The sequence below is a fragment of the Macrobrachium rosenbergii genome, chromosome 48 (assembly GCF_040412425.1).
Source record: "Macrobrachium rosenbergii isolate ZJJX-2024 chromosome 48, ASM4041242v1, whole genome shotgun sequence".
Classification (NCBI taxonomy): Eukaryota; Metazoa; Arthropoda; class Malacostraca; order Decapoda; family Palaemonidae; genus Macrobrachium; species Macrobrachium rosenbergii.
Window position 1 is genome coordinate 8,920,502 of NC_089788.1, and position 12,203 is coordinate 8,932,704.

Sequence of the window (12,203 nt, forward strand, 5' to 3'; positions counted from 1 at the left end):
CACATTGAATGCAAATGATAACAGAGTGACAGCTTTAGTTTCCATCTAATGAAGGTAACTTTAGTCTGTTTAAAATTGTCTTAATAAATGTAAAAATTGTGATTAACTTGATAGGGGAAGTTTATGGGAAATCATCTTTGGACTGTGAAGGAAAGGATATATTGTTTTATATACGTTAGATTTTACATATGGTTGAAAGAATTCAAGATTTAGGCAAGCGTGGAAGTCAGTGGTGTGGAAATGTGGCAACACTGGATGCTACTGATTTGAGTCTCTTGAACCAGTTGGTATTAACACTGTGTGTGTGTGTGTGTGTGTGTTCATAGTGTTTTAAAAATCTATAGTAAAGGTAGTAGTACATGTTTGGAAGACAAAAAACAACGTATAAATGTTGTTGTTGTCAGTTGCAGTAAAGAGAAATGGATTAACATTCCTCAAGAGATTAAAGAAATAAACTCTCTCTCTCTCTCTCTCTCTCTCTCTCTCTCTCTCTCTCTCTCTCTCTCTCTCTCTCTCTCTCTCTCTCTCTCTCTCTCTTTTGCCCGTGCCAGCACAAGAATGGCTGAATGTATAAGTCATAGTGGTAACACTCTCTTGTTTTGGCTGGAAGGGTGAGAAGTAGTATGTATATATTTTTAAGGGTACTAATGTTTAAGATGACTGAAATGATATTAATAATATAATACGATAATAATTTAAGGTATATTTGATGTAGGATGATACTTTTAAGTATACATTTGGTATTGGAACTTTCAAGATGGGCAGTTCTAAGCATTTTTAGAGTGGATTTTTGCATTTCCAAGGATTTTGCATTTCTGTGGTAGGTTCTGGAACCTATTTCCACATGAAAATGGGGGAGCACTGGACTTCAGCACTTACAGCTCTGTAACTTGAGTTTTGGCACTGTAACTTGATGTTGCATCAGGTTACAGCACTGTTAGTGCCATTAACCTATTCTTGCTGTTAGCGCCATCAACGGCGCTTACGACGCTGTAACTTGATGCAACATGCAGCTAGGGTGCTGTAAAATGCATTTAACGGTGCTGAAAAAGTGCTGTAAGATTGAAATACCGTAAGTTGAAGACGCACTGGGTTCTGCCCTGCCAAGCACCGCTAACCAAAAATCGGTGAAATAAGTGCCAAAATCCCTGCTTAACGGTGCCGTTAACTGGAGATCGCTACCAAAATCCAGTTAGCAATGTAGCCAAGCGCTGTAACACCAAAACGCAGTTAACTGATACCGCCAAGAAGTGGGGACTGCCTATATATATATATATATATATATATATATATATATATATATATATATATATATATATATATATATATATATATATATATATATATATATATATATATATATATATACATATATACAGTACATACCTACACACATTTTATATATATATATATTTATATAATATATATATATATATATATATATATATATATATATATATATATATATATATATATATATATATATATATATATATATATATATATATATGTATATATATATATATATATATATATATATATATATATATATGTATACATATATGTATGTGTATATATATATATATATAATATATACATATGATATATATGTATACATATATATATATATATATATATATATATATATATATATATATATATATATATATATATATATATATATATATATATATATATATATATATATATATATACATACATATATACATATACATACATACATACATAAATATATACTGTATATATAATTTGAATAACTAATTGTCATTATTTGTGAATAAATTTTGGAATGTTACAGAACATGGGTTAGATGTAGAACGAACAAACTTTCGTGCATGAAACAATACGCAAGTACCATTCTGAATGAAAGTTATGCACAAAATTCTTGCACAAGAGACAATGCTGAAAATTCATTCGACAGTGAGCATGATGAAAAGTTAAGTATACCTTAGTTTAACCAGACCACTGAGCTGATTAACAGCTCTCCTAGGGCTGGTCCGAAGGATTAGAATTATTTTATGTGGCTAAGAACCAATTGGTTACTTAGCAACGGGATCTACAGCTTATTGTGGAATCCGAACCACATTGTAGCAAGAAATGAATATCTGTCAACAGAAATAAATTCTTCTAATTCTTCATTGGCCAGCCGGAGACTCGAACGCGGCCCAGCAGAGTGCTAGCCGAGAACTATACCGACCCGTCTAACGAAGAACTGAGAATGATGAAAATGAAAACAAAGGGCTAACAAGGCAAAGACAGCAAAGGGATTGTGAATGGTTTGCCAGTAATTTCCGGGCCTGAGATTTCGTATTTGACAGCAGTGGCAGTTTCAATGCATCGATAAAAGAAAATCTTTAAAATTAGATGATGAAATTTATCTTATCTGTATCACCATTTTCTTAAATTATCCTTTACTTGAGAGAGAGAGAGAGAGAGAGAGAGAGAGAGAGAGAGAGAGAGAGAGAGAGAGAGAGAGAGAGAGATAGATTCCCCCGGGCTGTCCAGAAGAAAGAGGCCATTCCGAGACAAGGCTGAGTTAATTTACAAATCAGCCATGACTTGAGGAGTCAATAACAGTATTTTTTTTTGCATTGTATCATTTATACATATATATATATATATATATATATATATATATATATATATATATATATATATATATATATATATATATATACTGGGATGTTACAGGAAAAAGCACTTTATGTAGAATGAATGAACTTATACACATGAAACAATGCATGTGTAAAGGGGTCTAAAGGAATGTTATTAACAAATGTCTTGATGTTTATAATCCTATAATTGCTGTCCAAAAACACCCCTCTGGTTACGATGTAATCCCTTTCTTGTTCTAGGTCAAGTAAGAAACTGTCAGTAATACTTACCTATTTTTTCAGCATTTTAATTTATATATATATTATATACTGTATACACAGACACACACACACTTACAGGCAGTCCCCGGTTATCAGTGGGCTCAGTTATCGGCAATCTGGTTTCATGGGCCTTGTCTAGTGTTGAAAATTGGTGATTTCCACTTATCGGCGCTGGTAATTGGGTATTGGCGCCGATAAGCGCCGAAAATCACCAATTTTCAGCTGTCGGCGCCGAAAATTGCAGATTTTCTGTTATTGGCGATTTTCACTTACCGTCACACCGTTGGAATGGAACCCCTGCTGATAACTGGGGACTGCCTATATATATATATATGTATATATAAACTTTGAAATTCCATACAGTTTACTTTTATGTATTATTTTCTTTTATTTAGAAAACAAACTTGCATCGTGGATGATGTAGAATTCATAACACGAACTTAGGTTTAGCCCAAAGATTGGATTACACAGACTACAAAATGCAAGATCTTTTGGAAACTACTTTAATATATATATACAATTATATGGCCTGCCAAATAAGAATCTGATCATTAGTAACAGGTATAATTTGAATGACTAATTGTTGTAACCTATTTTATTTATAAATTCTAGAACATCAAAAAAAGGAAGAGTTTCATATACTACGAATGAATTTCCATACATGAAACAATGCATTTGTCTGTTCTAAGAGAATGGTCTTATATGAATTAAAATGTATGGAATAAAATACAGAAACTGATAAAAAAAGCAAATATAGCCCCCCCTGCACTCAAAAGATAGCACGGCCAGTAGAGTAGTTGTCATGTGTTTTTTACTTTTTGCTAACAATCTAGGTAGCGTAAATGTTTGCTGAGCGTGCTCTTAGCTGACAGCTTGGGGGACAGAAGCTGCTTCCCATAAAAAACGGTTATTGGGTTAAGTTGCAGGATGAGGCTGCTAGTGGAGACAAGGAAGCAGCAGTACGATTTCAAAGTTGTTTCGCTGAAATCATTAGAGATGGAGGCTATACTGCTGACCAAGTTTTCAATGTGGATGAGACGGGCTTATTTTGGAAACGTATGCCTAGTTGTACGTACATATCCAAGGAGGAGAAGACAGCACCAGGCCATAAAGTCAGTAAGGAGAGACTGACTCTACTTCTTGGGAGCAATGCCAGTGGTGACTTCAAGCTGAAGCCCTTGTTAGTATATTTGACCGAAAATCCAAGGGCACTTCAGGGAATTTTCAAGCCCAAGCTCCCTGTCATTTGGAAGGCTAACAAGAAAGCCTGGGTCACTGTTGTTATCTTCGAGGAATGGTTTAAATATCACTTTCTGCCAGCAGTTAAGAAGTATTTGGAGGAGAAGGGTCTGGAATTTAAGGTTCTGCTGGTGTTGGACAATGCCCCTAGTCACCCTACTAATTTGGGTGAGATTTATCCCGAAGTGGAGGTAGTCTACCTTCCACCAAACACTACATCACTTTTACAACCGATGGACCAGGGAGTCATTGCTAGCTTCAAGGCTTACTACACCAGGGAAACATTTCGCTTTGTCCTTAGGGTCACCGAAAATTGCAGTGACAAGTTGGTTGTCAAGCAAGTCTGGAAGGGCTACAGTATTTTAGATGCTGTCAAGAACATTGAGATTTCTTGGAATGAGGTCAAGAAATCCAATTTGAATGGGGCCTGGAAGAAACTGTGTCCAGATTTTGTGATGGACTTTAAGGACTCTGAGAAGGGAAAGAGTCTTGATGCTGTGAGATGGAACACTGTTCTATATAGCAAGAAGCTCAATTTGGAGGTGAAAGCTGAGGATGTGAACAAGCTGTTGGAATCCCATGCAGAGGAGTTGTCAGCGGAGGACCTCATTGAGGTGGAGAAGCAGATGATAGAGGAGGAGGAAGAGGCACCAGCCCCAAAGCCCAGGGCATTAGATGCTAGGAGCTTGTCACAAGCTTTGGCCTTCTTTGAGCAAGGGCTGGTAATGATGAAGGAACTGGACCCTGATGTGGAAAGATTCACACAGTTTCAAAGAGTAATTGAGGATGCTCTAACCTTTTACAAGGAGACTGTAAAGGAGAAGCAGGTGAAAAGAAGCATCCAATCTAAACTAGAGATATACAGGTTCAAGAGGAAGTGTCGAGCACCACATGCCGCTCATAACCCACGTAAGGAATTTTCCTTTTTTTTTGTTTTTGTTTACCACTATACAGTAGTACATAGTATTTTATATAAAATGTTTTATAAATTGTAATAAATTTTGTACAGTAAAACTGTTACACAGTTAGTACTGTGTTACACTGTACAGTACTACTGTAATTTATACTACAGTATGTAGTACATTACATATAACCCAGTCATTTTTATAATTTTTGTTATTGCAGAAGGAATGTCCTATCCTGATTCCACTACACCTGAAATAATAGAATTATCTCCACCAATCTCTCCTGGTAAGGAATTATTTTTTTTTAATTTGTTTAACTGTATATATGTAAATTGTTTTATACTGTCAAGTACTGTACAATATACAGTACTAATATATATTTATGTACTGTACAATACAGTACTGTTGCATAATCTAATTATTTTCATCATTCCAGGCTTGAGCCACCACCTTCCAAGTAGGCATTTTATATAAAATGTTTTATAAATTGTAATAAATTTTATACAGTAAAACATACACAGTACTTTAGTACACTGTACAGTACTACTGTAATTTATACTACAGTATGTAGTACAATAATCCAGTCATTTTTATCATTTTTATTATTGCAGAAGAAATTTCCTATCATGAGTCCACTACACCTGAAATAATAGAATTATCTCCACCAACCTCTCCTGGTAAGGAATTATTCATTGTTTAAATTTGTTTTACTGTGCATATGTAAATTGCTTTATACTGTACAGTACAGTATTGTGGCATGACCTAATTTTATTCATTATCATTCCAGGATTGAGCCACCACGTTCCAAGTAGGCAGTCCCCAGTTATTAGCAGGGGTTCCATTCCTGATGGCGTGACGATAACCAAAAATCGGCGATAACAGCGCCAATCCCTGGTTATCGGTGCCAATAACCAGAGATCAGTGCCGATAACTGGGGATTGGCAAATATCGGCGCCGAAAATCCAGTTATCGTCGCCAGTAGACAAGCCCCATAAAACTGGATCGCTGATAACTGAGGCCGCTGATATTAGGGGACTACTTGTAATGGCCCTCCACTAGTATTACTATATGACCCACCAGCCTCTCCAGCTTTATCTGGTAAGTTTTTTTTTTTTGTTTTACTGCAGTACATATGTGAATTGTTTTATACTGTAAAGTACTGTACAGTAGTACTGTACTACTACTACTAATATATATTTATGTACTGTATAGCACAGTACTGTTGCATAACACTTTTTTTTATTATCATTCCAGGATTGAGCCACCACCTACCAAATACTAGTGACCTTCCAAGTGATGACCCTCCTCTAGTAGTAGACCCACCAGCCCCTCCAGCTCTATCTGGTAAGGAAGTTTTCATTTTTTAATTTTTTTTTTATTTGTTTTACTGTACATGCATATGTAAATTATTTTACTATAGTACAGTTACACTGTAGCATATATTGTACTGTTTCATAACCTAATTTTTTTATTGTCGTTCCAGAATGGAGCAGCTTGTTTCCAGATGACCCAGATTTCCTTGATGAATCCTTTGAGGGTTCGCCTCATAAGTCAACTGAACCCTCTTCAGCTTCAACAGGTACGGAACAGTAATATGGAATTCTTCACTTTTTTATTTTTTTTTAAATGGTTTTATAAATTGTTATTAATTTTATAAAAAAACAATTGTACTACATTTGTACTGTACGGATTGTATCATTATTCCAGATCCAGAGGTTATCCCCTCCTCCCAGCCCAACTTGCCCTCTCCAGCTGCATCAGATATATTGATCCCATCCTCAAACCCCAACTCACCAGACTGTACCCTCTCAGTGTCCATCAGGTAAAAAATTTATCATTTTTATTTACTTTATTTTTAGGTGTACAGTACTACTGTATACATTTTTTTAATTGTGTTACAAAAGACTCACTTTACTGTATTTATTACTGTACATTGGTACAGTACAGTATGCATGTATGTACTACTGGATTTACAGTATTGTATCATTTTTATCTTTATCATTCCAGACTCCCAACCACAGGCAGATTCCACTTCTTAGCCTGTCCATCCACATTAAGACGGTAATGTCCATCCCAGTAAGCAAGCCAGTCACTAGAATTAGGTAAGGAATTGTAAGGAATCTTCTTTTTTTTATTTTATAAATTGTTATATTATGAAATAGTACTGTACTTTACAGTACTACTAATTTTAATAATGTACATATTTTCTTTACAGACTAATATGTGTACAGAATTCATCAGCAACTACAGTAAGTATACTGTACACATGTAATGTGGATCTCCATCTCCCACAACCTGTCCAACAGTTTCCAGGGGATAGGTATCATGAAAATTGACAAAAAAAGGAAATATTAACTTTTTTCATTTGGTATAGATACTGTATTACTGTACATATACAATGTATATAACAAAATTATATTTTTACTATAATACAGTGTGTACTGTATTTTAATACTGTACTGTACATAAAGTGTTCATAACTGTACTACAGTATGAACTGCATAGTTCTAATATTTTCATAACAGATTATGTACCTACTGTACAGAATTCATCAGCAACTACAATACAGTATAAGTGTTACGTACAGTACTTACATAATGCACATCTCCATCTCCCACAACCTATCCAGCAGTACATCTTTTAAAATCACTGAAGTTGTACTATGTATACTATTACATAGTAAATTTTTACATTCCAGAATCCCCTGAAAAATGGCTGCACCAACATTTTACCAGGGGTTATGAAGCACGATGATTTCAAAACAACAAGTAAGGAAATATTCATTTTTTTTTCACATTGTATACTGTGCATATACTACATGGTATATAGTATAGCAAAATGTATTTTTACTGTACAGAAGCACAGTCTGTACTGTAGTATACTTTACTTTAATTCTGTATATATTACAGTATATACTGTATAGTTCTAATTTTAATATTTTCATAACAGACTAATGCACAGCATGTTCTTACTTTACAGAATTCATCAGCAACAATAAGTAATACCCTGTACATACTACTTCATAGAGAACAATTCGATTACAGTAGTTCTACTGTACAGTAACTACATGGAATGAAGGTACAGTATGTGCATATTTTAGAAGACACCCAAAGGATTAAAGGTAAGGCTTTCAACATTTTGCAGTATTTACAGTACAGTATATTGTACTATAAAATACTACTGAAGTAAATCCTGTATATAAAATAAATATAGTTTTAATTACGGTGCGGAACATGGGTTGTCTGCGCCGTACAAGGATTTTGGCGCCCATAGACTTTATTTTCGGTTTTTGTTGATTTTCGGTTATCGTCACGCCGCCGGGAACGGAACCCCTGCCGACAACCTTGGACTGCCTGTAATGGGGAAAAATATAGAGATTAAAGAAAACCCTTATCCACCTATCCTGATTTATTAACCTTAGTACTACAATGACCATCAAAAGAACCTTAACCTAACTTATCAATCTTAATACTACAGTGACCATCAAAAGAACCTTACCTAATTTATCAATCTTGATGCTACAACAACCATCAAAAAGAACCTTGACTTAATTCATCAGCCTTAATCTACACTGATCATCAAAAGAGAACCTTGACTTAATTCATCAGTCTTAATCTACAACGATCATCAAAAGAGAACCTTGAACTTAATTCATCATTCTTAATCTACAGCGACTGTCAAAAAGAACTTTAATGTAATTCATAAATCTTAATGGTACAATGTCCTGTGTTGGTTTTCAGACAGTCAGTTAAGCCTTGCTGTCAATAAACCAGTAAGGCCAATGTTGCATTCTTGACTGTCATAGTTTTTTATTACCAACATCAACTTCTTCAGTAACCTTTTCACTTTCTTGATTCACCTCAGACTTCTCAGTCTTACTCTTTAGGTGAGTTCTCCTTTTCCACACACTATACTTAGGTCTTCCAACTGAGCCGAGAGCCCATCAACTGTTTATGACCAACTCAACAGCAGCCAGCCCAAGTGCTTTTGTTTCTGCAATCTTCCAGCTTTGCGTTCTCTCCCTATGTTCTCACTCCTCTGCCTTATCCCTTCCTCTGTTTGCAACAGCTCTTCTGATTGTCTCTTTCTTCGGAGTAATTTTCCACTTTTTAGATTTCTTGCTCTTTGTATCAAGTAAAGAGGAGCCCCTCAGTCTACCCTAACACACAAGCAAACTGCAAGTGAAAAAAGAAAGATAACATGAATAATCAGATATTCATATACTAACAAACAGAATAAATACAATAAAAAACACAAGTGAAACAACATAATGGTTTCCAAAACACAAACCTCATCACACAAACCCAAACTTCTAAATGCCACCGCAATATGCTCAGAAATTCTGGGATGTTTGGTTAAATTAAGTGTATTTCAGAATAGGCAGTCACATTACTGCAAGTTCAGATGTATTAAATAACTTTTTTTTATATATATTTTTGGGCCATGCTTGAAAGAAGTGTACTTTTATTTGTATGTTTGTTACAGAATAGGAAATCAGTGTAAATTGAATGTATAAAAATACATCCTTGGTGAAATGTTTTTTTAAGTGATTGTACCTTGCATCTTTCTGTCATTTTAAGGTCTAAGATCTTTGGTTGAAAAAGTGTACAAGACATTAAGGGACATTTAAAATCAGCAAGTCTGCTTCTAGATAGTTGACTTGTACACCTACTAGACAAGGATGTAGAGTCTTATCAAGCAAAGATTTAGGAGTCATTATCACTAATGATTTACAACTTTCTAAGCATTTTTAGTTCAGAAGAAAGCCATTGAGGCACTTGTAACCATTAACTCTCTCAGCATTAGCAGTCACTCACAACCATATTCAACATAGTGGTAATTACACAGCTCTAGATCAACCCAGCATGACTTGGCTTTCCTAAGCCAGAATCATAGATGAAGCGAACCAAATAAGGCAAACTTCCAACTTTCCCAGAGGGTGAAAGCACTAAAAAACAATGGATTTGTGTCTGTAGGGCAAAAAGATAAAGTACTGTGTATACTTGTGTATCATGTGACTTTTGAAGACCTTATTTTGAAGCTAATTTTAAGGGGATTGCCTCATACATGATATATAAAATTAGCTTATGTAATATTCACATATTAGTTATTGTATTATGAAATATAATCATGACAAATATGCATCTTTTCCATGGATCTTGTAGAAAGTTATGGTTTACTTCACTGTATCCAATAATATTGTATGTATTGTCATATTACAGGGAGTCCTCACTTATCGGCGGTGTCGGTTAACAGTGTTTCAGTTCTACGGCTCTTGGCTAACGACATTGTTAACCAGATTTTCTGCATCCGTAAGCGGTTTATTGGTGTTGATAAGCGGTTTATCGTCATTGATATGCAGTTAATGGTGCTGATAAGAGGTTTATTAGTGCTTACGATGTCGTAAACACCATTTATTATCATAATTATCGCCGATTTTCGGTTATCGGTGATTTTCAGTTATAAGCGCCGTTAACCAGGGACTGCCTGTGCTATTGTATTATAGAATATAAACATAGCAATTAATGTTTTGATTTGGAAATCAGCTGAGGGCAATTACGAGGTCAGTTTATTCCACCATATTTAACTCAATTCAGAGCAATTTTCTTGCTTCTAGTTAGCTTAAATGAATCTCTAGATACTCTGTTTATATGGGACAAGGTTATTCTTCATTATATGAAGTGTTTTTAAGTCGAAATATGACTTAAACACATCTCGTTGTGAACTAAATTATTTTATTCATTAGTAGATTGCTTTGGGGCCATGTTTGTTGTGTAAAAAAAATCAACAGTTTCGATTCGCTATTTTCACTTGATTTCATCATAACACAAGCTTTATGCGTTTATCTTTTATCAGCGTGAAAACAACAGTAAAGTGTGTTCTTTCATGCCCAGTAGTTTTGATTAAAATACTTTTCTCTCCAGTTTTGTTTAAGGTCAAGTTTTATGGCATATAGAATTTAAAAGAGTGTCATCTATGTTGTGGTGCATGATAATTCATAATCATCAGCAGGTTGAACATTGTTTTCCCAGCTTCCGCTACAACTAGGAGTTTAAATTTAGTAGTATATTTCCTTACCGATCTTTTCTCCATAGTGATTAAGGGTATAATGTAAAAATATATATCATTCCTATTCTACTTGACATCATTTGTAACAACTATGGTAGTTTTTTACTATCGTACGATGGTTGAAATGCAAGCAAAACAGCTGTTATCCTATTTGGTTGTTCATAGCAAAACAGCTGTTTCTCGTTCGGTTGTTTATGGCTGTACGCGTTTCTGCAACGAGTATAATGTTACTAAAGATACTTATCATTCCGTTTTACTTTTTTTAAACTTATTTAACTAGAAGATGGGATAGGTAAAGAGATGGAGGAAAAGAAGTTAGTCTTTTGTAATTTGGTCTCTCAAAAAAGGAACTCGCATGATACACGAGATACTTGATTAAATTCTTTTTTTAAGGGTGAATATACGAGACCACGTGTTACGAGTATATACAATACCACTCAGATGCTTAACAAATACTTGGATATTGCTGTAGACCCCATTGGCAAAGCATTTGAGTCCCTTTATTCACCAACATTATATGAATTTCCAGAACAAAAATAAAAAGTTGAAAATTTTGTTGCATACGGCAGCTTCTGTATGATATCACGTTTTCTTAGGAAGACCCAGTAGAAGTAAATATTTTGTATTAAACTCAATAATAAGGGTACCAATTGAACTTTTCTAAAAGGCACTAAATTTGAGGTGTGTGTGGTACGGACAAAACTGACAAATAACCAAAATCTGAATGGCTTAAGTATTTTAACTCAGTGGTCTGACTGAGCTGTCTGATAATGAGGAGGGGGAGGAGGAGGAGGAGACAGGTGATAGTAGCTGCAGCAGACAATCAGTGAAGTTATGCTACATTGGTTGAGGTCAGCCTTGGATGGGTGACTACTGGGAATGACAGAGTGAAACCAGAGGCTGCTAAGGGAGGTGATGACTTCATGAGTAGTGTTTCACAATTGTCTGTCAAACATAAACAGTATCAATAGATCTAGAAATAGGAGGGCTAGGTCTGGTAGTTGAACCAACCACATGTATGGAAGGCAGGTGTCTGATGGAGTGATGAATAGGTTCAACATGAAAATAATGTTACCGTCCATCTAGCTGGTCC

At 34.9% G+C, this 12,203-nt stretch overlaps 1 protein-coding gene across 5 annotated transcripts in view; it reads left to right on the plus strand.

Annotated features, from left to right (window-relative positions):
- Positions 1-8,162, plus strand: part of bigmax (helix-loop-helix-leucine zipper transcription factor bigmax) — a 39,507-nt gene extending 31,345 nt beyond the window's left edge. For 3 of the 5 annotated variants that reach the window (XM_067091303.1, XM_067091304.1, XM_067091305.1), the window contains exons 7-15: positions 3,818-5,045; positions 5,262-5,327; positions 5,653-5,718; positions 5,829-6,139; positions 6,296-6,385; positions 6,525-6,620; positions 6,749-6,863; positions 7,049-7,143; positions 7,257-7,395. In XM_067091303.1, coding sequence (XP_066947404.1) covers positions 3,818-5,045; positions 5,262-5,327; positions 5,653-5,718; positions 5,829-5,920 — 1,452 coding nt within the window. In that variant the 3' untranslated portion in view covers positions 5,921-6,139; positions 6,296-6,385; positions 6,525-6,620; ... (1 more) ...; positions 7,049-7,143; positions 7,257-7,395. Of the gene's footprint in view, positions 1-3,817; positions 5,046-5,261; positions 5,328-5,652; positions 5,719-5,828; positions 6,140-6,295; positions 6,386-6,524; positions 6,621-6,748; positions 6,864-7,048; positions 7,144-7,256; positions 7,810-8,020 lie in introns of those variants that run through there. The other 2 variants (XM_067091307.1, XM_067091306.1) reach the window with 2 other exon arrangements.
- Positions 8,163-12,203: the final 4,041 nt, after the last annotated feature.